This window comes from Eremomyces bilateralis (assembly GCF_010015585.1).
Source record: "Eremomyces bilateralis CBS 781.70 unplaced genomic scaffold P152scaffold_7, whole genome shotgun sequence".
In the NCBI taxonomy this organism is placed as follows: Eukaryota; Fungi; Ascomycota; class Dothideomycetes; order Eremomycetales; family Eremomycetaceae; genus Eremomyces; species Eremomyces bilateralis.
Genome location: NW_022985073.1, coordinates 330149 through 353589, shown reverse-complemented (window position 1 = coordinate 353589; position 23441 = coordinate 330149). Strand labels below are relative to the sequence as shown.

The 23441-nt window shown below is 52.8% G+C and overlaps 10 protein-coding genes across 10 annotated transcripts; 3 read left to right on the top strand and 7 right to left on the bottom strand.

Annotated features, from left to right (window-relative positions):
• Positions 1–457: 457 nt before the first annotated feature.
• On the top strand, positions 458–1912 carry P152DRAFT_448558 (uncharacterized protein; the record flags this gene model as incomplete). The annotated part of the gene is made up of 1 exon (XM_033678065.1): positions 458–1912. One exon carries the CDS (start codon positions 458–460, stop codon positions 1910–1912), a length of 1455 nt encoding a protein of 484 aa, XP_033534866.1.
• An 898-nt stretch (positions 1913–2810) lies between these two features.
• P152DRAFT_310724 (putative vacuolar cation/proton exchanger 2) lies at positions 2811–4541 on the bottom strand. Its single transcript, XM_033675155.1, has 2 exons — positions 4111–4541; positions 2811–4021 (listed from the first exon to the last, which is right to left on the bottom strand). Exons 1-2 carry the CDS (start codon positions 4396–4398, stop codon positions 2924–2926), a joined length of 1386 nt encoding a protein of 461 aa, XP_033534865.1. The 5' UTR covers positions 4399–4541; the 3' UTR covers positions 2811–2923.
• A 1097-nt stretch (positions 4542–5638) lies between these two features.
• Positions 5639–6431, bottom strand: P152DRAFT_310717 (uncharacterized protein). Its single transcript, XM_033675154.1, has one exon. The coding sequence runs from the start codon at positions 6308–6310 to the stop codon at positions 5819–5821; it is 492 nt and encodes a 163-aa protein (XP_033534864.1). The 5' UTR covers positions 6311–6431; the 3' UTR covers positions 5639–5818.
• P152DRAFT_502356 (uncharacterized protein) lies at positions 6431–8271 on the bottom strand. Its single transcript, XM_033682331.1, has one exon. The coding sequence runs from the start codon at positions 7837–7839 to the stop codon at positions 6454–6456; it is 1386 nt and encodes a 461-aa protein (XP_033534863.1). The 5' UTR covers positions 7840–8271; the 3' UTR covers positions 6431–6453.
• A 3476-nt stretch (positions 8272–11747) lies between these two features.
• Positions 11748–12095, top strand: P152DRAFT_310688 (uncharacterized protein). The gene has a single exon (XM_033675152.1). The coding sequence runs from the start codon at positions 11793–11795 to the stop codon at positions 11985–11987; it is 195 nt and encodes a 64-aa protein (XP_033534862.1). The 5' UTR covers positions 11748–11792; the 3' UTR covers positions 11988–12095.
• Positions 12096–12456: 361 nt separating this feature from the next.
• P152DRAFT_310626 (uncharacterized protein) lies at positions 12457–13353 on the bottom strand. The gene has a single exon (XM_033675151.1). The coding sequence runs from the start codon at positions 13006–13008 to the stop codon at positions 12508–12510; it is 501 nt and encodes a 166-aa protein (XP_033534861.1). The 5' UTR covers positions 13009–13353; the 3' UTR covers positions 12457–12507.
• A 538-nt stretch (positions 13354–13891) lies between these two features.
• On the bottom strand, positions 13892–15903 carry P152DRAFT_472973 (uncharacterized protein; the record flags this gene model as incomplete). Its single annotated transcript, XM_033681195.1, has 3 exons — positions 13892–14313; positions 14365–14694; positions 14832–15903. 3 exons carry the CDS (start codon positions 15901–15903, stop codon positions 13892–13894), a joined length of 1824 nt encoding a protein of 607 aa, XP_033534860.1.
• Positions 15904–19322: 3419 nt separating this feature from the next.
• On the top strand, positions 19323–19786 carry P152DRAFT_310510 (uncharacterized protein). The gene has a single exon (XM_033675150.1). The coding sequence runs from the start codon at positions 19427–19429 to the stop codon at positions 19682–19684; it is 258 nt and encodes an 85-aa protein (XP_033534859.1). The 5' UTR covers positions 19323–19426; the 3' UTR covers positions 19685–19786.
• A 993-nt stretch (positions 19787–20779) lies between these two features.
• Positions 20780–21133, bottom strand: P152DRAFT_472972 (uncharacterized protein; the record flags this gene model as incomplete). Its single annotated transcript, XM_033681194.1, has 1 exon — positions 20780–21133. The coding sequence occupies one exon, from the start codon at positions 21131–21133 to the stop codon at positions 20780–20782; it is 354 nt and encodes a 117-aa protein (XP_033534858.1).
• Positions 21134–22177: 1044 nt separating this feature from the next.
• P152DRAFT_457593 (uncharacterized protein) lies at positions 22178–23370 on the bottom strand. Its single transcript, XM_033679262.1, has 3 exons — positions 22790–23370; positions 22587–22691; positions 22178–22533 (listed from the first exon to the last, which is right to left on the bottom strand). Exons 1-3 carry the CDS (start codon positions 23263–23265, stop codon positions 22467–22469), a joined length of 648 nt encoding a protein of 215 aa, XP_033534857.1. The 5' UTR covers positions 23266–23370; the 3' UTR covers positions 22178–22466.
• Between the last annotated feature and the right edge of the window lie 71 nt (positions 23371–23441).

The window sequence follows — 23441 nt, the reverse complement described above, 5'->3', positions numbered from 1 at the left end:
CCTCCATGATAGGCATTGTTGTATAATTCGTGATAGAAAGGTGTACTACGCAGGTGAGGCTGAAGTCGTGTTGAATGGCACGATATGTAGGTTGAGTAAGCGCTGTGGCGCCTTGCAGTGCAGCCTTAGGCTCTGAGGCATAAAATCACGTGCTGGAGACCTGGCTGACTCAGCTGACCAAAGCATGAATTGGCCTTAGGCACTAAGGCATTTTATGGATCTCCGATCAGCTCATGCTCCTCCAGCTCCGGAAGAGCGAGTACGACGTATCACCACATGCAACCAACCCCGCCTCGACAAGGCGAATAGTCATATACCCCGTATGCTTTTTCAGGCAGCTATGATTCATACTGGCGCGGAATAGCCTCTTGCCATCCTTTGCGATATTGCGTGGCGTGGAGAACGTCGAACAACTGCCTTGTCGACGTATACCCTCAGAAACATTTACAGCGAAACGATGAAGGCGCGCAATACCACGCCAGAAATGCCTGACTACTTCACCCCAATGAGCGGAGAAGGCGCTGCCCACGTACGCGGAAGCCATGGCCGGACATCCCACATCCTCCAGACCCCCAATACCTCCTACTCCCGAAAACGCTCACGGCCTGAGCCCTCCTCGAACCGCTCTACGAACTCATTCACAACGCCATACGCCCACTCCGAGATCTCCATGCCATGGAACGACTTTCCGATGGCCGACTCCTCGATCGCGCGGTCCACGAAAACCGGAAGCCCTCCGCCGATGGTAAACACCAAGTATATCCTGGCCGGAGGGTTGGATACACCACTGCTAGCGCAGTCGCGGCAGCTTGACCGCGACGAATACTTCAGTGCGCAGGCGGATGTCAACTTTAGGAGCAAGTGGGATGGCGACATCGTGAAGGAGATAAGGGACGTTGCACAGAGCCCGCCGTCCTCACCCAGCGGTTCCGCAGCCCCAGGGCGAGGATGGGGCAAGTTTATGTTCGGGATCGTGGGCGGCGTCGCCGGGAAGGTCTGGCAATTCTGCAGTAGCGCCGCCTTTAAAGGGTTCCACGCCGGCGGCGGACAGGGATATCACCTGTCGCCAGGCAACGACGCGGACCCAGACATGAACGGCGACGAGTCCCACTGGGAGGAGGATTCGGGCGCGATCCGCCGATTCGAGCGCGATGCCACCCCGGTCCCTGGCCAATATCCCTCAGAAGATGACGACTACCTCTCCTCCCGTCCCGCGAAACGCCTGCACACCGATACCAACACCGGCTGGGTCGTCGTCGAGAAAGCACCCGCTCACCACCACCCCTCGCCCTCCCCCTTCTCCTCCACTACCGCCCCTCCCCGCCGCTCCCGCCCCTCCCTCACTCCCATCTCCCGCCGCAAACCCTCCGCCACGCCCCTCCACGCCCGCCACCCCTCCACGGCCTCCATCGCACCCCACCGCACTCCATCTCCCTCCTCCCCTCGCACCCGCCGCAGCGCACAACCCAGCCCCACCCGCCCCGCACATCCCCGCCCCTCCAGCGCAGCACTCCGCTCCCCCGCCGCCACCCACGTCCGCGCATCGGGCACCTCGCGGCCCACCTCGCGCTCCGGCCGCGCATCATACGCGCCGCCAACGTTCGGCCACGCACGGTCATTCTCAGGGGACGTGACGCGGGCGCACGAGCTGCGTCTCGACGTGCACCGGGTGGGTGGGGGCGCGGGGTCCGAGGGGGGCAGCCCGACGAACATATCCCCGGAGGCGCGGCGGTATCTGCGGGAGCGAGAGTATGGGGAGCAGCGGCAGGAGCAGCGGATGCGGCGGATGCAACGGCAGATGGATGAGATGTTGAGGCAAGGGAAGGAGGCGTTGGGGAGTCGGGTGGAGGTGGTGTATCCGGATGAGATGGAGGGGGGATATGAAGGGGAGATGGATGTGGATTTCGGGTGATGGGGGCACGGGGGTTTGGTCGATATTATCTAGATCGTCGATGGACAGTCGTCCGGGTGTGTCGGCGCTGAGCTGGGCCAGAGAAGACTGAAGATTCCTGGCCCGTGTTCGGCCGACGTCGCGAGGAGGGGCGCTTCTCGGTGAAACACAATATGCAGAACGACGACATTCCCTCCACACGGGAGGTCCGATCGGTAATCGATGATGACTTTGGCCGTCCTGAAAACATGCCAGACACGGGAACCAAGGCCAATCCTACTGCCTGGACGTGTACCCCCAAGGCAGACTTCGTAATCATGGATACGTCGGTGGTCCTCGAAGTATTTTCAGAATGCATACGATAGCACATCCGAATGTTGAGCGACGAGTGTCTTGGTGCTGGGATGGGATCATGAAGTTCTCAAATAGGAGACGAATCGGGAAATCGGACATCGTTCTCAGTGTTGCCTGGGTCCATTATGAATGGACGTATACCCCTAGGCCTAGCGGACTAGTATTTTGATAACGGCGAATCTGGAAACTAGGCATTGTCGTTTCGTTTGGCTGGAGCGTTGCAGTGCGAGATTTTGCAGTCAGAGACAAACAATGTTGACTTTGATCCTCATTGGCTCCATATTGTTACACCCACAAGTCTGGGACCAGCCATGTATCGTGGGGCACCGGAATCGAAATTCTAGATTTGCTGCAGGTGCACCCTGGGAAGGGTAGACAGTTAAACACTTCGGCGAAAGAGTTGGGACGGTCCTGATTTCAAGAATTGATGGCGGTGGACACGATTCATTCATTCCATCAGTGAATGATCAAGTACCTAATCCAGAGGCTCGGATACATTCCGAACCGAAATTCATTGACGTCGTAAATCCCGATGTTATGTATATGATATATGCTCATGACAGAAAAAACCGTCGGCAAAATGCCAAACGCAAGGGGGTATCATTCCTTCGCGACGCAAGAAAACTGTGCAATGGACACGCTGAAGAACTCAAAGCAACCCCACTCGAACCCACCTCGTCAATGATGGCCCTCCGCCGCGAGCGGGTTCGGATAGAAGTACGCGCAAATCGCGATCATGACATACACCATCACGCACAGCGCGCCCTCCAAATAATTACTCTTCTTATCCCTTAGGAACCCCCCGACGACGAGGATCGCCAAGATCAACACCGCCGCATCAAACGGCTCGAACTTCAGATTCATATCGAGGTGGAGACCCCAGCCAACAAACACCACCAACGGCGTGTTCAGCAGCGCGGTCTGGATGCTCGAGCCCAGCACGTGGCTGAGCGCGAAGTTCATCTGGTTATCCCAGGCCTCGTCGACGGCGGTGATGTGCTCGGCGGCCTTCTCGACCAGCGGGACGAGGATCAGCCCGACGAACGCGTCCGACACGTGGCGCTCCGCGACGAGGTGGTGGATCTGCGCGACGAGGAAGACGGCGATGAGGGAGACGCAGGCGAGGGCGAGGGCGAGGGCGAGGAGGGTTTCGGTGAGGGTAAGCTTCGCCTTGTAGAGGTCGCGGGAGCGGTCGACGTCTTTGGCCTCGTCGGATTCGAGGAGGTCTTCGTAGAGGCCGTGGTGCGAGCGGATTTGGAAGAAGACGTAGAGGAAGTAGCCGCACACGAGGATGATGGCGACGGCGCGGGAGATGCGGAGGACGTGTCTGTCGAGTTGCTCGGGGGACATCGGGGTAGATTCGGTGATGCCAGAGGTGACCGAGGCGGCGAACAGCGCAGGGATGATGAGGCCCATGCCGGCGACGAGCATGAGGTTGCTGCCGACCTCGCTGACGGCCTCGTGGAAGGACTGCTCGTTGCGCCGGAGGCCGCCGAAAAAGAAGCAGAGGCCTAGGCATAGGAGGAGGTTCGCGAGGATGGAGCCCAGGATGGCGGCCTTGATAATCTGGACGCTGCCGTCGCCTTTGGCGATCAGCACCATGAAGAGGACGATCTCGACGAGGGAGCCGAAGGTGGTTTCGAGGATGACGCCGAGGACTTTGGGGAGCTTGCGGGCGAGTTCCTGGCTGGCGAAGCCGAGCAGGTTGGCGGCGGGGATCATGGCGATGTAGTTGAGGATGAAGATGGCGAGGAAATCTTTTGGCCGGGCGTAGTTCTGGAGATCTCGTCTTAGCAATCATTCTATCCTGCCAGTATGCATTACGCACACTATACGACTAGAAGAGCTATATGGAAGGAACATACCACCGCAATCGCAGCCGGCACCACTGGCCACAGGAAATTCATCACCATCCCCGCCTGACAGCTCCCCTGGAAGCAGATCTTCAGAAACTTCCACGGATGCACCCCTCGCCTTCCCGACTCTCCCTCCGGCTTGATTCCTCGCGTGATCCTCATGGGCGACCCGCCATAGAAGGGCAGCGAGGAGTTCCGCGCATGTCTGCTATTGCCAGATGATGAGTGCGGAGGGATGATCGTGTCGGGCTTTGGCTCGGTCGAGCTACCTGTGGTAGGGTCGGTGGAGTGCCGCATACTGAGCGATGGGGGTAGTGACCTCGTGGTTATAATGAGTGGAAGGATAAAGGCGAGATGTCACTACCGCGCTCGGAGAGGGATAAGGAGGTTATATACTTCGGCAAAAATGAGGTAAGTCTAGTAAGTGTAGTTGAAGGGTTGAGTAATGCAAAGTGAAGTGAACTGTGGTGCACGGCAAGGTGCTCTGTTTGTTCGACTTGTAATCTCGTCACGATGTGCTCGGATTCAGAAAAGCGAGTGAATTCATAGAATCCAAGGTCGCCTCCTTCTGTACACGATCAAGAATGAATGAAAAGGCCCATCACCGCGATGGCGGAGGAGAAATTCCCTCCTCCCAATTTCCCAAGTTGCGCCCTGCTTGGATGCTAATGAGCTGGTCGTTTGCACGCCAACAACCAACATGGCCTGGAAACGCGCTAATAGTGACAGGCGAATCGCATGCACAGGGCCGGTGACTTTTTCTTGGTAGAAATGCTTCTTGCTTGAATTATTCCCAGTTTTACGGAATCCATGACTTCGTCACCATGCAGCTCTCATCTTACATTGACCTCAAGCTAAAGGTGGTAGTATTGATGCTGTTTGACAAGTGCTGGATCACTACTATATCCTTCGATCAGGAAGTGTTATGGGGGATTTGGACTGGACTGTCTATATTAGGGATTAACTAGGAAACTACGGGTACGAAGGGAGTTAATATAAGCTTTCGGATGTTTATCAGAGGATGATTTGGTGGGCCAAAAGAACGGGGAGAAGGGAGGCTTCGGATGGTTCGGCGGTGGGTCTCCCCGCCCCCTTTATTTTCGCTACTTGCCTTGTGAAACATCTCCTCTACCAAAATGAACCAGTGGCATCTCATCAACAGTTTCTCCATAGGACTTTTTGCGCCGGTTAGTTCTATAGCTATCGGCTTGCTTCTAGAAATCGTGTCAAATCCATCCCCCACGAAGCTTAGAGCATACGATACAACAACAACAACAACAACAAGACCCCACGGCGGCAACAGGGTATTGCAGAACCCGATTTGAGTTCCTACAGATCACCTTCTCAAGAACAAGATGACTTTGCAAACAATAGCAGGAGCGAAATCGATGTGAACGTTGTATCCAGCCCCATTCCCAGGACTGCGGGCTTATCACAATAAACGAATCTCCTTTCAGGGGCTGATTAGTCAGCACCATTCACCCGCAGCAAGGCAACTCTATCACTGGAATCCCCAGAGGCGAGATAGGTACAGAAAGTATCATCATGAATTTCGGTAGAATGGAAATTTTTACCTACCTGAAGTACATGTGGTCGTCCAACCATGTCGATCGACATAAAAAATCGAAGATACTGGACCCGAAGACGACGCTGTAGCGGACCTTGTCCATGCAGAAGCGGGATCAAGTGCCCCAGGATTGGGAAATACCACTTGGCATCAACTCCAATCTGTAGCTGGACTTGCTCTCACCACCGTCGAAAGACAAGCCGATATGCCACGGGAATCCGGCCAACAAATTGAAGAGAACTCGGAAGCGGACGACGGTAACGTGAATTCCAATGTAAAGGATGGATTTTTCAGTGATGAAGAGCGGTCGAAAGGTCCAGGAACCCGGTTCTTCGTTCCGGTGCGGGATCTATGAATGGGGTATTGGGTAGGTGCCTCAAGAATGGCAGCGGAGTTCGGTGGTCTGGTATAGGACTTGGGTGGTATCGGGTGAACACAAGGAAAAGATGGGACTATCTCCATATGGGACTCTTCATACTGCATTTGCCAGAAAGGATGTCTATTAGTGTCATGATCGATACGCTGATGTAGCTTACAGGTCACAACCATGTCGATCAAGAGAGGCGCAAGCCGTGGACTGGCGAATGTGTTTAATATCTTTTTGGTTTTTATCATACATGAAGAAATGGGATACATGACCATGAAGAACGAACTTCAGACTCCAGAAACCCCCGCCGAATTGGGCATCTTCCACCGAACGCCAGAGACCGATTTCCAAAACGCTTGATCCGAAACTCTGAGAACGAAATGCACGACGAGCAAACAACCGCCCCAAATCCCCGCCCTCAGTCCTGCTCGTCTTCCATCCACTTCCACAGGGGGCCCCGCGCCTCCTCCGCGTCCTTCACGCGCTCCTCCTCCTTCCCCTTCTCCATCGACTTCTTCACCTTGAGCCTATTCTTCGAACCCCGGGGTCGTCCCCTTCCCCGCTTGGGCATCTGGTTCTTCCTCCTCTGCTCCTCCTCCGACACCGCCTTCCTCGGTCGTCCCCGCCTGCACCACCCTTCCGGATTGACGTTGACCAGGCAGCTAACCACACATCCGCGGTCCCTACTGGTCGCGGTACAGCCCAGCAGTGGCTTCGGAGCGAGTGGTTTCCCCGGGCCTTGCTCGACGGTCGTGACTTGGACCGTGAGGGCGGCGGGAGATCCCGCGGTTGGTTCCGGCAGGGCTTCCGAATGAACCCGCTGGCGACTGCGGCGAGTTCCATTTCCCCAGGAGGGATCTTGACGTCCCGGCGGCGGATTAGTGTGTGTCTGTGGCTGGGACACGTCCGCCATCAAGTTTGGGTCCCAGTACATCTGGTCCAGGGACCCCAACCCCAGATGCCGATGCGAGCCCGACGACTGCATTTGGTAGTGTGCCGCCGAGCCGTATGGACCAATCGCGGCATATCCCCCTTGGCCCAGCTGCATTGGTGACCCGGCCTGGTACTGGGGGGGCAGGCTCGAAGTCGCAGCTTGCACTGGCATCATCAGTGTTGGGGCGTGCGGTGGCACGTGCATCATTTGCACGGGCCACGCCACTGGTTGTACCGGGCGGAAGATGGGCGGGTTCCGCGGGGGGGTGACCCCTGCCCTCCTCCGCTTTTTGGCCTGAGATTGAGTAGGCGCCTGAGAGGTGGAGGGGGCGGAGGGACTCGAGTTGGGGGGAGTGGGATTGGAGCGACGGAGGGGAGCAGGAGGAGAGGGGAGGAGAGGAACAGACCTGACCGGGGATCCCACGACTGGAGTGCGTGGTGTGGGAAGCCCGAAGGCCACGAGGAAATTCTGTTCCGAGGACGATGGTGACGTTGCGGAACTGCTCCCCTGAGCCATCGGCTGAGCGGGGCCCGGGCCCGGTTCGTTGGCCCTTTCCGCGTTTAGCTGGGGCAGGGGCTCTCCATCCAGGGGTGAATCGTTCCTCCCATCTGACACGCCCAGGCGGACAAGGTCCCCGTTGAAGAGACCCAGTTCGGGAAAGTCCAGGCCGAAATCGCTCAGATCTAAATCCGTATCGCGGACCCCCGGAATGGTGAGCTCCTCCCAATCATCCTCTTCTTGGTCTGGAGATGGGAGCTCGGAGTTCAGCAGCTCATCTCGTTGCTCCATGCCGTTGATGTACATGGCCTCTTGAGCCATGTTTGAGTCCGTGGACTCGAAGCTGGTGAAGCTCGGGACTTCGTGTGCCATAGCTACTGTGCACCTTGGCGAAAGGTGATGCGGAGTGAAAGAGGGGGGTTGAGTGAAAACGGTGTTGTGTTGACTGAAGAGGATGAATGTGGTTGTACGTGAGATTAACTGAGTATGTGTGACAATACTTAGGAGTGCAAAAGCTATCTTGTGAAGTCACTGTGCAAGAGAGCTGGGTTTCAGATGTGTCTGAGGAATCAGCAAACGGGACAGAATGGCGACGACATCTGGACTTTTATGTGCGATTGTGAGACTCAAGAAGTTCAGCTCTGGCCTGTTTGGATTTGGCAAACCGCGATGATACTGTTCTACTGAATGGATGCGGTACATTACGACCAAAACTCTACTCAACTAGTACGTTTCTCAGCCTTGTATATGAAAAAATCTGGTTGGCGAAACCATATACAGGGGCGCCTACTGCTGTTGAGACTGAAAAAAAGGTGAGTGACATTGTGGTAGTCAGGAACGAACTCGCATAGCACCACGGGGTGCGGGAAGGCACATGGGAAACTCAGGTACCAGAACCAGAGAGATGGTTTAGGTTTCGGGCCAGGGACCGATCCTCGGATACAGGTTCACGAATGCCTTCCTATATGAAAGATCATGGCAAGCGTACGAAATTTCAAAGAGATTTGCGAGCTAATAGGAATAACATATTCTCTCTAAGGACAGGACATACCAATTCAAATGAAGGCGAAGTGATTAGTACAGAAACAGTACGAAGCTATCGCAAGTGTGGCAGGACCCTTGAGGACCGCTAGGGCTAAGTCCCTTTAACCAGCACAAGAAGAACGATGTGGTTCAGATTTCACCCCGGACCCGTTGAGACAACACGGTCCACGTCCTAGCACAGACAGAAGGCGAGAACTAGACCACGGAAGCGCAATAAGAGTCATAAGACTGAAAATGGAAGGAACGAACCAAGGTTGGTTCGCGGTTCAGGTGAAAGAAAGAAAACACCTTTCAGGGGAGATCGTGAAACAACGGTTAAGCAGTATTAAACTTGGACAGCTAAGTTCAGGGAATTCCTCTTCTTCTTCTAAGGGACGATCCGGACGAGGGAAGGAACGTATTGCATTGCTATCTACATTGTCTCTAGCCTACATGATGCGAACGAGACGAGTAGGACATAGATAGACAGCAAGCAGAGACGCGTTGAGGATTCCTACGGTATAGGGTTGCTGATGGTTTGGTATAGGCCATGGCTAGCCACATGGACTGGTTCGCGAAATAGGGGTCCAGAGCTACCGCACAACAAGATGGGTATGTTCCATGGCGGTATACCATAGAGAGACTTTTAAGGTGTGACGACCCTCGATATCGAACAGGATCGTATAATGGATCCGAGAAGGTCAGCCGTAGGGTCCTTCCCATATCGAGTGACTCATCCCTTCCACGGCTCATCCATTATCGAGTGCACATCGCAACATGTCTGGGCGGCTAGGACCTTGCCGTGCCAAACACCTCTGAAAATATGTGGTAATGTTGAAGTAGCGATGTCTAGGAGTTCGCAGACTTTCTGCGTAGACGGATCAAAGTTGGTGGGTAGGTGGGTCATCGGTCGGAATATCCTGTATTCTAGGCTCGTTGGTTTGTATAGGCGCTAAGAATGAGAGGCTGTCGACATTCTTGTAAGGCCACATCTTTATAACCTGACAATGCAACTATATCGGATCGAGAACAACATCTCGTTTAGTATGCAGGATGTATAGAAAATGTAGATAAATCCATCGCTATTGAACGAGATATATTTACGCAGCGATTATACAAAGATGTTCTATACGAGGGAACGCGGAAGCAATGGAAAACGTATACTCTTTACTCGACTCTCATTAAATAATAGAACAGAACACAGCGAAAACTATGAACGACATTAAAACAGCCATATGCTGGGATAGAAGCGATGAAGACATGTTGAGATTCAAGGACAGGAGGCTCTAGATTCCTCGAACTGGAATGGCGAAGTGATAACACAGTACGATAGGAGCTGGACTCTCAAACGTTTCTGATTTTGATCATAGATATAGTCATGACAAGCGAACATGTTGGATGGAAACTGAATTATGAGAATTGAAATAACGCCGAATGTGGAAGGCATAATATATTGATATAGCAATTTACTGAAATGGGAAAGAACAGGAGGCAAACGGAACTGAATGATGACGACAACAGCTACAGGATGAAGGGGCGTTGGCAGATATGGCTTGCATCTTCATACAGGTTATGATTCTTCATGGCGACTATGGGCATCTTATTCGATACGGCTTCTTGCTTCTCTGCAGAACAGCTCAAGGCAACAATGATATCGAGAAGCCTTCATTCTGGTCAGGAGCTCTAGCTGGCCTGTAGCGGAGAATATCCCAATGATGTCAAGGTGTGTTGATACTAGTGAATTTTAGTTAAATATTCTAGGTGACGATGGGGGCATACTACAGGGAGATAGCACGTCACGAAAGCACCCCTGAGGTGGGTGGATGTTGAGTCGGAGAGCAAACGAAAGACAGCACTGGCGAGCAATCGGAGTGATGACTACGGCGGCATGCGATGATAAAGTTGTCTGTGAGGACGGGGTAAATAAGTCAAGCGATCTGAACCGCATTAACCAACAATCAACGTTCCTTGGATGCTAAATGCAACAGCATGTCTTCTGTTCAAGCTATGCAATGGCCGACCATCGATCTATCGCTGGCAATGCAACACTCGGAGGACATAGCCACCATCCCAGCATATAGCTCTACGCCTTATCAAAGACCACACAGCAGACAATGAATGAGCATAGGAACATGTGCACGACGGGTGGCATCGATGCTACACACCTCTTCGAAGCCGACATCCGAGACAGAATTATGATGAATGAGTCCATCTGACTCAACACACGCCATGAACGATGAGAAGAGCAAGTGTGCTCCCGGTCGAGAATATTAGACATCCGAAGTAGCCATTCAATCGCGGGCAAGTTAGTCGGTGCCGCACCGAAGCGTCCATCCGATCGAGTGATGCTCGAGCCGCTTCCCTTAGGACGAGCCATAGGGAGTAGCCTCGGAGATAGGGGGATGGAGTTGAAGAGGCAGAAATAGAAGTTCGAGGGACGACAGGATCGCTCGCTCCAGTAAAGGATGAGGGATCGCCTCCACCCTTGAACAGTACGGGGTTTCGGTGATGAACATTGACAGATCGCATCGAAGTCTTCAACACATTCCTTTGACGCCGTGAGAGAGGCTCTGATCCTGAGCGTGGGGTTTCGAGCGTTTATTGGGGATAGGAGGAGGAAGACGCTAAAGTAGTCCTTTTCATACGGGGACTGAAGTGCTGCTGGTGTGAGGTTGCTATGCGTCGGATTAGGGTCTGACAAACGTCTCCGTTATCCGAAGTATGCCAGGAAGCACTCGGCACCTAGTCTTGCCAAACAGCGGCATGCTCATGCCAGTTGTGTGTCTGATCGAGTTGTCTCGCGGGACACTGAAAGGACTGAAATTCTTCAACTCCTCATCCGTGGGGCGGGAGGGGGCTAGACACTCGACTAAGCTCTGCAGCCTTTCAAAGCCCGAGGAGTGAACATGATAAAATAGAATTCTTGAATTTCTCTTCTGTAGCATCTTGATTCTTTCGCAAGGGTTGGGAGATCTCATCTCCTGTCCATCAGGGGTTCGAGAGAACGAGGGCAATAAATATTGAACTTGCTTTTTCACCTGGCACTTCGAGTTTATATATGAAGTATCGAGGGGGAACTATTCATCTTATTTCGATCGGAAGCGGTCGAAGATTGGTTAACAGCTCGATGCCACGATTTGATGAAGCCCCTGTGTCGCTGCGGCGCGGGATGCGCCTCGACACGCCGTTCTTTAAGATAATCCTGTTCAACATTAATACTTTCCTTAAATTATAGATAATAGGCATGCTAGTACTGACTTACGTGTCTTGCTCTGGTGACCCACGCAGCACTTCTCGTCGTGATGCACTCCGTGTACAAGACCATTTCTTGGTATGGGGTCACCAGGCTCGCCATGTTCACCATTTTCGCCATATCACCGCCGCCATCTCGATTGTGCGAACGGATACCGAGAATCGTGATTCAGACTCTTGGTCAGGGTGTGGCCAGCTTTCAGCTCAGTGTTTGGTACGTCGGTCTCACGTACCGGACACGATGATCCATCAGCCGTGGGATCTACTGCATGACTCGCGCACCTGGTGACCAGCAATGGGAAATGGAAGACGGAAAATAAGTGAATAATAATAATGAAACGTGGAACTGAAGGGAGGATAGCAGAATCGATGGAAAGTGCCGTTCGGCGATTTGGGAAACACTGAAGCGAATTACAACTCACAATACCATAGAAATAAAAAGGGACAGGAAGACGTCCTTATGCTACTGCGCGAGCAAGACGGAACGGCCCATCCCCCATCGAACAATCCATTAATCTTGCAATTTCCATTCCTGCATTACTCTACTCCGTACATATTTGACCGGCCGTGGAACATCGCGCACTCCCGGCTCATCCTTCCGTTGTCTCCGTTTACGACGAAGATGCATGCGATCCCCCACCCGATGAGAGGGAAGCCCGGATGAATTGCATGATACGAAGACCCAGGTAAGAGACCGGAGAAGATTTGCGCATTCCCACCCCAGTCCGATGTATACCGTCCGCATCGTTTCCTCTCCTTTTTAACTCAACCACTGTGCCGAAGTGCGATAAAAATCCTCCCGTTCTGACACCATGGTATGTGTGGATGCTTTGTAACAGTCGCCAGTCTTATCTCTAAGCCGAAGTCGTCCATGTTCGAGCGTAAGTAAATCCCGACCGCCCGTCGATGGAATGTATGGATGCTCGATAACGAAAAGTCCCTGCGACTGAACATCCTCGAGATCCGCCGATCGACCAAGTCCAACCGCTTCGACGAGTCGGTAGAGAATGGAAAGGGAAACGTGCGGATGGCGATGCCCCGGCCGCAAGCCATGCAATTTGGAAAGAGGTGAGGCCGTTTCAGAGCATGAAAAGAAAGATATTTATCTAAAACAAGGCCAGGGAAAGCGTGGGGAACCCGGACACCCTCCCGACATGACCGGTCGAAGACACCCTCCCAACCCGGTCGAAGTATGACCGATGGCTGTCCATGACGATCCGAGAACCGTGGATCGTTTTTAAGAAAGATGATAACCGACCGACCCATCTATTGTGTGGAATATGGGTGAAATATGGGGAAGAAGAAGTGGGAAACATATGGGGGAAGGGGAAGGACGGTAGCGCCCGAGACGCCGGCAAGTGCAAGGGAAGGAAAGGAGGAAATACAGGTAAGAGAAATCGTCGCAGTCTATTGTGTCGTTTTGGAGGCCTTGCGAAAGACCTGAGATGATGTGAAAGAACAAGGAAACACACCGCGAACCACACAAAGCATTATTGAAGCATATCGTCAAAGAAATGAAAGTTAAGAAAAGAAAACACTATCAATTTCAATTCGCATCCCATGTCCGTTGTCCATTGTCCCCGATCCGATCCGGATGAAAGAATTGGGTTTTGCCAGTCCCGGATGTTTTGGATGATGCGCTCCCGGTCTATTCAGTTCTAAGTATCATAATGTGGCCCTATTCCCTTGATCCGTTTTTTCCCATTGTAAGGAGTCTAGAAATGCGTTTGTCGTTCGAAATTTGCGATGATGGCAATAGGTAGAGGAAGACCCCACTGGCAATCCCGGAGATCCTCTTAGCGTGCGAAAGTAACAGCCGCCGAGAATTTTGCCATACCGTCATGACGACATTAGGTGTTTTTGCAGGCCGTGGTTACAGAGTTCGATCCGGGAGTCGTCGCAGTATAACGCAGGAAAGGAAAAAAAACAATAACTGCCACTCTCCCCAAACTTTTCGTTAAAGCCCAACCCTTTCAACGAAAGTCTGGCCAGACGTTCGGATCGCCGCCGCCGCCCTCTCATTTGATTGCCGGGTGATTCTCTTGTCGCGGCATTGGGGCTCTATTGCTGCTACTCTCAATGTTAGCCCGACGTCTTCACCACGTCGAACGACCCCGCGTCCTCATGCGAATGTCATGTTATAAGGAGCTCACCTCCCCGCTCCCACCGCGTTCATGTTCGCAGCCCCGTGTGTCGCATTCAACAACATCTGCATATCGATACTCCAGTCGCCGCTGTCAGGTCCCATGCCTGCGTTGGCGCCGGTTCCAGCTTGTCCGCTTTGGCCGGCTCCACCTTGCATGTGCATCATGGGCGCAAGGTTGTTGCCAGCGGCGCCGTGGTTCTGGAGATGAGGCATCTCGAGAGTGGAGATGCTGCGACGGGGTTCCGCGGGATGACCTTGCTGTTGCGGGTGGCCGTGATGCTGGTGATGCGGGGAGATGGATTGCAGGTTGTTGATCGACGGCCGGGAGGCGGGGATGCCTGCGGCGGAATTGGCGCGGGAGGTGGATTGGAATGCGCTCGGAAAAGGATGGTGCGCGTGCTGTTGCGGGTGGGAGAGATGATGGCCTGTTGAAACAGTAAGCGCTCGGGATCCCGTCACGGAGGAGGTAAAAATACCTAGTAGTGGGTTGGAAGGATCCATCGTGTTGATGCTAGGGATGCCGGCGGAGGACACATTCACGTGGGAGTCCGATCCGGAGATATCGAGGGTGGATGTACCCGGTTGGAAGCTATCGGCAAGGCTGCCGGTGCTGTTGCGGTTCGACGCGGTGGCAGTGCCGCCACGTTGCGAGTTCGGACCGGAACCACGGGTCCCTTCGAGATGGTCGAGCGAGCCAGCTGGATGACCGCGACGTTCCGCACACTTTTGGAAGTGTCGCTTCAGAATATCGGAGCGAGAGAAGCGATCTTGACATAGACGGCAAGGGTATGGACGTTCACCAGTATCTAGTTGAGGTCAGCGAGTGGGTCCGATTGGCGATGCGAAGTTGTGGGGATATGTGGTGCAAAAAGGGTTCTGTGGACACCGAACCGACACTCGATCCTGAAGAATAGTATGGAACGCGGAAAGAGGGGCAACTCACGTCTCAACATATGGCGCTTGAGATGTTTCAAGTGCTGATACTGCTTATTGCAGTGCTGGCACGGGTATTTGCCATCATCATTTTTGGTCGGCATCTGGGTCCTGGCCACGGGAGTTGGATTCTGGCCTGTTGCAGATGGAAGAATCCCTCTCCGTCCCTGCTGTCCGACAACATGTTTCGGCGAACCTGGCGTCTGCGGCTGCTGCTGCTGATATTGCGAGATTTGCGCTCCTAGCTGGGGCATTCCTGCGCGCGCTAACGACCCGTTCATGTCGGCCGACAACGGCAGCTGCGATGGCATCGTGAGCGGGGTGTGTTGCGGACTGATCTGCGTCGATGATGGATAAGAATGAACACCGTTGTGAAGCGAATTGGTCGGAGCGGGAGAGACGCCGTTAATGGGCGAATAGGTACTCGTGGTGGTCGGAAGGTTCATCGCATGCGACGACGCGTACGATGGTTGCGAATGCTGCTGTTGCGAATGCGGTGGTTGCGGCTGTATCGATTGAGGACCTCCTTGGTGTGATGACGGATGGTGCTGTTGAACATGTGGATTGTACATGGCGTTGGAGTGTCGAATGGCCGAGGGAAGTGGCGTTCCGGAAGCTGAAGGGTAGCCGTTCAGGCCACTGGTCGGCATGTTGAGGGCGGGATTGGAGCCGTGGGTAACCATAGGGGTATGAGGCATCGCGTTCATGTTATGCGAATACATCGCAGTCATGTTCGAGGGACGCGGATGGAGATTCGACTGATTCGTAGCGATAGCACCAGACCTCCGTTGATGGTTTGAGTCGGTGATGGGCGGAAGTTGAGGATGGTGGCCCTGGTGGGAGGTGGTGTGGTGGGAGGTGGTGTGGTGGGTCTGGCCAGGGAGGCCTGCAGTGAGAGCGCCCTGTGGAGCGGCTGCACCAGCGACGTTGGCCGTGAGATTCGGGAGATTTTGAAGATTGGGTTGAAGATGGGGGTGCTGTGAATACGACAACGACGACGATGCTGCTGAGGTGGGATTCCTTCTGTCTCCAGTATCCGAGTGGGAAGGGTGGGTTGAACGCGAGCCGTTGTTGGTATTCATGGTGGAAAAATCGGGGCGACGCGCTGGAGAAGGGAGTGGTAGAAGTTTTAAAGAAATTTGTGTGAGCGGGAAAGATGAGTACCAGCAGGAGAAGAATGGCCAAGGTCGTCAACTCGTCGCCTCGTTGTTAGTCGTCGACTCCTAGTGTCAGGTTGTGTGCCCTGTAGGCTGGAGGCCGTAGCCTGTAAATGTAGTAAGTGGGCGGTAGCCTGTACGGTGCTAACAGTAGCCTGTACGGGTAGCCTGTGGTTACGCCGTTACGGACGGCAGTTCGGGGGATGACCCAAGGGCGAACTAGGATAAACCGCCTAGAACAGTATTAGAGAGGAGAGGAACCATCAACCAGCCGGGTCGAATGGATGGATGGCAAAACCTAGAATGAATTGGGAGAGGGCTTGCTGACGGTCTGGGTGACGGAGCGTTGCTGCGAAATAGGAGCCGGGAGGCGATTGGCGATTGGCGATTGGAGACACTAACTGGTTATTACAGAGTACAACCCGCCAACAACTGGTGCGGCAACAGGGTTAAAGGGTTCAATAATAATTGAGTGAAGAATCGTGCGAGGGCATCAATGTAAACTGGTCAGCTCATGCCTCCGGCTCCTCAGATTTTTCTTTTCGCCTGCGCCCAGTTCCCTTGATGGGTTTGATCCCTTAGGCCGCCGGGCCCTCACCGGCGCCTAAATGCCCGAATGCCCTTAATCTACCGAGACTTGCCCGTTTTCGGCCCAGTGACGATGCTAGAAAAACTCGACCAATGCACGGAACACCTCTATGACGTGGATTGAACCGATGGCTGCGGTCTCGAGGGGTTGGTGGGATGGCAATTCAAGGAAATATTACCCAAGGCAATTTGAAAGGAATTGGGTTTCTTCGAGGACTTGCAGGATCTAGTAAACGAATAGTTTGGGGGAGAATCGAGGCCACGAGAATCTGCAGATATCCCAAAATCAAAATAGATTCACAGTAGAGCTGTAACTTTCACAGGCGTTGAGTTGGACTGTTGGAGTTAGGGCGTGAGGATCGCAACCATTTTCCATTCACAGTTAATACCCCTATCAATACAGGCAGGATGGATAAGCCACCAGGACCGGCCGGCTACCGGAAATAGGATTTAACTGTACCTTTAATACATGAATATCGTTGTACAGACGGAATTACTAGCCTCTCGTATATGGTTCGCATTCCAAGGGATATATCAAAAGGGAAGGAACACTAGGACGACTCAAAGGAGGCTCTCTAAGGGTGTCTCCTGCCGTTGTCGCTTTAAGAAATACCATTGTCATCATCGCTGTCAAAGTCTTCACGGTATGAAATAATCCTGGTATTACTGCGCTATCCTCGTCTGATCATCGTGGGCATCTGCTTATCCCAAACGAATCTCGCTTTCCGCTTACCAGTACTAGGAAATTTCCGGTCTTCCGTAACCATTCTAACTCTTGTCACGGACTATAGTCAAGCAAGAGAAGGACACGATGCACCAATAGTGACGTCCCAAGGACTTTCCAAGTGCTTGACCCTCCTACGGCGCACCTGGCAGTGCAGGCGTCGCAGAAATGAAAAAGGGAGCCCGCCCCCGAGAGCTCCGATCAGGGGAATCCGCCGAAGCGAGAAATGCGCAGGAAAGGAAGCGAGACAAATGCCGATGATTCGAGTTTGCGATTTGAGCCTAAACTCACGAGGGACTAGGTTCCTCACTAGGACGCGTGTTCACGGTTCAGCGTTGCTTGTTTGGGATGATTCCTGGCCGACCAGTGAGGTTGCGCCGTCCACGACATCACGAAACCATCAGCTTCCATGGCTGGACGTCCAATCGTCGCGCGCTGCTGACATGACTTTCTCTCATCTTCGGTTGAGAGACATCACGCTCACGTCTGGTCTTTTCGATCGCCTTCGATCGATTCAGCACCACCCATCCATGTTGCATGACGCCAGGCATGGGAGCGGCAAAATCGAACTGAAACTTGAAAATCTGAACGCCATGGGTGCAGGGATACGCGGATAGAGTCAGCCACCTTTCATGGTTCCTAAAAACCGCCGAAATGCAGATGCAAGCCATGAAGTGTCCCAAGCGCCCAGCCGCCGATCTCTCCCTGCCTCCCTGAGCGGCTCGGACGCTCAGTCCCTTTCCGCGGAAGCTTTGGTGAGCCTGAGCCCTGAGGGAACAGAAGGATTCGTGGCGTTTGAGGTATCATATCACATTGGTACTGTACATGCGTACCAACTTCGTATTGTATTGAGGCGGAATTAGTCCCTGGATGCTTCGTACAATTCACAAAGTTTGCATTCAAGCAACCAGGGTGATCGGAAGTACGGCATCCCGCTGAGTGCTGACTGACCTGGTCTTCGGACAAAAACAGCCGTCGACAAGGGAGCTTCGGGTGGTCGGGGATAAGCGTGGTAAGTGGTAACACCTGATAAAACGGTGGGTGGGCGCATCTCAAGTTGGAAGCTCACAGCCGTTAAGGTATGGTCTTAAAGTCGATATTCTCATTATTACACGGATACTCGTACTCGGTATGGCGTTGCTCATCTTCCCCTGTGTAGGTTGATAACTTGATATTGTCAAGGAAGAGGGACATTGAGGACCCATTGTTAGCCTCTTCACCACGAACACTCCACTCGTTCAATCATGTCCCCAGCAACGATCAATTCAAACCCACTTTCGATCTGGATCAGGGCTTTTTTTTCGTCCGCATCCTGCCACCGTAAGTCCGCAACCCACCACCCTCTCCAGAAGTCCAGAATCTCCCACACCGCCCGCGTCGACCACGAGGGAGGGCGGCCCCAGTTTGCCAGTGATGGTCCCACCTGGATGGAGCATCACCAACTTTATTTCAACTTCAGTTATCTAGTCGGCCTACGAAGCTGATCATCATCGGCTGCTTTCGCATCGTATCTATAATGCCTATACCTTTCGGTACGCGATATTGTAAGGGCATGTCATCATTTCTCATGACCGGAGGTCTCTCACCCATTCCCTTCCGTCAGGCGACCTCCTTAAGAGCCACTTAGTCACCATGGGCGTGCGTAATAAAGTTCCCATGCCGCAGCTTCAGGCCGATCATTGCTGGAACGAATCCGCGCATTCTTCTCAACACCACCGATGATTTCGGAAAATCTTTCCGCGCTTTACAGACCCAAAGAGGAAGTCCTTCCCTACAACCCCCCCTTTCCGTCATTGCTGAGCACTGAGATCGCCCCGGACCAAGGTATGCCGATCCAGGGATTCGTTCCCCGAATCGAATTAGCCCTCGGTTGGCTGGATTTGACTTCCTTATCACCGATGTCGGGGGTCACGGAGCATGAAGCATGAAGTTTCGATGGTTCGATGGAGGAATGGTTGAGCTGAGCGATTTGTAGATGGTTTCAATGGTACGGGGAACAGGGAACGGACACAGCGCGGTTCAAGGAGAGTGGCACGCCTAGAGTCGAAATAGAAACACGGTTTGCCATCAAGGGACTCCTTTTATCCCTAAGCGGACAAAACGGACGAGATTAACATTACACAGTCTTTGGAGATCATGCGTCCAACATTACCGCTGACGTTTCCATTGGTGCTAATAATACCTTACGCAGCTTCCCTTGCATTTCGACCAATTGTTGGACGTTGTGGGCGCGACTCAATCACCACACACTTCCCAGGTAGCATGACTCAGCTGAAACCAGATTCACGACGAATTTCGGCACTTCAATCGAATTGTTCTGTTGTGCATGCATGCATTCCATGTCGCATCCATGAGGGAGTTATCGAGATGCTGTGCATCCCACCGAACGATTGAAAGGCGTTCAGCATTTCGGTATCGCAGTGTCTGGTACACTTGTCGCTTTCCCTCTCCCCCTGATCGTCATAAAATCAATATCTTCCTGCAACTTATCCGCTCCCTAGGTACCGTAATCCATCGTCACCATCTCATGTTGCATTATCGAGGGGGGACCAGGTGTTTCATCCCTCGCGGACCCACCAATTGTTGATAAAATCGTAAATGCGAGCGATTTCCGAGCGAGTCCCTTGGCATCAGTCCCAACGCGGCGCCGGTGGCGCTGGCGCCAACGCACGCCACCGCGCCGCGTCGCTTGACTACCGGTCTTGGGAAACGGAATCTGTCCGTTGGTGCCCTGAGATGTTTCCGGGTGCTGAGATCCGATTGTGTGGTATGTTTGGGAGTCTGGGAGTCTGGGAATTGAGATGTGGTGATGCTGACAATAATTGATCGGATTGGATTACGCTGAGTACATCTGTGATATGAAAACTCAGAAGGTGAGGGCATACTGTTCCAATTGGTGGTTACGCCTATTTTCCATGATCGGAAAATGCAACGTCAAATTCAGCACATGTCAGTTGATCAGTTCAACGATCTATCGGGCTTTTGCAACCTGGACCGGAGAGTACAACCCCTTTTTATTCCTCACAGCCTCACCGAAACTACGTACTAACTACTAACGTACAGAATCCAATGCATCATGCATGGAACTCAGCTAGTTGCCAACTTAGTTCCTTCAATATCGGCAATCATGAACGGTTAATTGCATAATTCCTTGGAATATCCTGATTTCAAATGTTCTCGATCTCTTCAATACTCTAGTATCGGAGTGTGCCGATGTCATGAAGAAGTTTCAATAACGCTTTGCGATGCAAGGCCAAATTGTGTGTGCGATATCAATATTGTTGGAGGAAGACAGACACCTTACATCAGAAACAATCTCCTGGGCAAGCTTTAGAGAAAATATCACTGGCTAATCCCGAACCCGGAAGATATTCCTCACCTTCATACATAGTAGATAAACAACACGTCAAGGAATCTCATCCCAATGCCATCCCAATCCCAATTGATCACGCACAATCCAAACCAGCCCATTCCCCCTTCTATCCCGAATCACTTCCCAAAATCCTGCGATACATCGTAATTCGTGTCCATCCCACCTAGCCCTCTTGGTGTTCGCACCCACAGTGGGACCTGATCACTTTGTGCTACGCGATCTCCGCCCGCCCGGTCCTCCTCGCGCCTCCTCGTCTCCCTCGTCCCGCCGATCCACCGCGTCCACCACCACGTCCACGGTCCACCCTGACACCCTCCCTCGGCACTCAGGCACTCAGGCACCGCGACGCCTGGAATCTGGATCCCCCGACGCTTGCTCCCGTGCGGCCTGCGGGAGACGTGTGGCACGGTGGCGGCGTGGCTAGATGGGTGGAGATTGAGATATTGGTTCGCGACTCGGGGTTTGAACATCAGGATTCAGTTGACGGTAGAACGGCGAATTGTTCCGCGTCTTGTAGATGAATCGTGGGTTTCATATGATATATTTCGTTTTGGCAACGGTGGCGACTTGGGGAATGAGAGCCGAGAGGATTGTAATGAAACGAACGCTCTCATCGAGTCGCGCTTAACGCGCCATCCCAATTCCCATTTGACCGGTATGATTCTCGGGCAATTCTTCGCGTAGGTACATATCACGACGCACGAAACGGGCGACGATCATTCGTGATAGACATGGATGAAGTGACAGAAACTATCCCTGCGAAATCTGATCGATCGCAATCTCTTACACGTTACAGCCAAAATGAAGAGCTGGCCGAAGAAGGAAAGATGACATTACGGCGCCAATCACATCCGTTCAGCTAATAGTCGTCTTGTATCGGCACCTGTTATTCCGGCCGTGCCCTAAACAGTTGTTAAATCTACAGATATACGATCATATAGCGGTTGCAACTAGATGGGGATAGTCCTCGACATTGTCTTCAATATGACATTCCTCATTGGTATACGATTTGCAAGTGCACTTCTAGGTTGCCGGTAGTTAACGAGTCCTATACTTTATGTGTAATGTGACGAGTAGAAATACGGAGGAGATTAGAGGAAGATGCATCCATGAGATCGTATCCGTGTTTCAGAATCGCCGGAGCAATTAGCCACATCGAGTACAGGTTGATCAGTGCTCAATTCAGACCTCGTTTGAGAGTCTACTATGTATGTAGCTTTCGTAGATATCTCGTATCTTGGGTAGGGGGATTGGTTTGAAGACTGAATGACTGTCTAGAACTTCAAGGATACGCACAGGAAACGCTTTCTCTCCTTGCAGCAACAATTTCGCGTCTCCAGAGACTGCCACTGGAGCCTCTCGGCGGTTCTTCCCTATCTTTGAACAATAATTCGATGCCTTTTGAGCAAGCGGGAAGTGAGCAAGCGGGAAAGTTGTTCACTAGGGAGTACGTATACTTAGTATTCCAAGAACTGTTGAGAGGTAGCATCCCATACAAGCAGTTCAGATCTTGTCCGCACATTCCTCATGCCCAAGGTGGGGTTGATTCAATAAAGCGTGGTGGTTTGCTGTCATAACTTGGATGGCGCATCGTACTGCAACGGGGCAAAGAAAGAGCCAACAGATGCTCGTATTGAGAGCATCCGGTTGTTCTATATTGGTTCAATTGAATTCATGGTCTATTTGGTCAGCATACATGGTACCTCCAGCCTCTTTGATGCCCGCAGCAGTAAGATATATGTACAGTCGAGCTCGATGGACGAACGATATTTTGGATCCATTCAGGGTTCTGTGAAGTACTGCCTACGTGGATGGTCGGTCGAAATATGTCCACTGGCCTTCGACCGGTTTCTCGATGAGCTCCTCCCACCTGCCAAGGGTGAGTTTAGTGACATGGCTGGAATTCTATCGCGGGAAACTTACACTTTATCTTTAATCATCTGGTTCGCCAGCTCCAACTCTCCCTCTGCAACCTGGATGACTTCTTCTATTAATCCTGCGCCGATTTTGGTCTCGACCTCGGAGATTCTAGGACTCTGTTAGCCATCTATCAATGTTGACAAAATTTTGCTCCACAATCATCGTCGGAGCGGAGCTGCTGGCATCAAATGAAAGAGGAAACGTACTGCTCCGCCGTCAGCTGCGGTTCTGCCTCCAAATGCACGTCCCTAGCATCTTCCTTCACCGCCTCTGCCCCCATATCTTCGCCAATTGGATCCGTGGACTGTTTCGGGCCCCTCCAGTCAATATGTTCCACCGGCTTCATATGCACAAATTCCCTCCCATCATCCGATTTCTGAATCGCAAGCCCGGCGGCCGCATATTTCTTCGGGTCGCTGGCGATAGCCTGGCGGATGCGCTGCTGCCATTCCGCGTACCCCGTCGGCTTGGACTCCTCGATGATCTGTAACCGGTGCTTCGTGAGGGATTCGGTGGCAACCCGGTAGGCGGAGGAACTCGGTATCGTCTGGAGTTTGCTGAGGGTCTGGCTGTAGAGGTAGATGAGGGTGGATCGTGGAGAGGGATGGACCCGGAGTCCTGTCAAGCCGGTGGGTTGGCCGGGTTCGAGGAATCGGGCGAGAAGGCGGGTTGCTGCCCGCATGATGGAGGAAGTACGCCCGTACGGAGATAATGGACCTTTTTAGAATTGGTTCAGAGGTAGGGTGTGGTCAATTGAGCTGAGTTCAGATGATGGGTGAACGGTGATGTCGAAGCTTGATGTTCAGATGTGGAGCTCGAGATGCAGTTGAAGGCCAAGACAAAAAGGCTTGGCGAGAC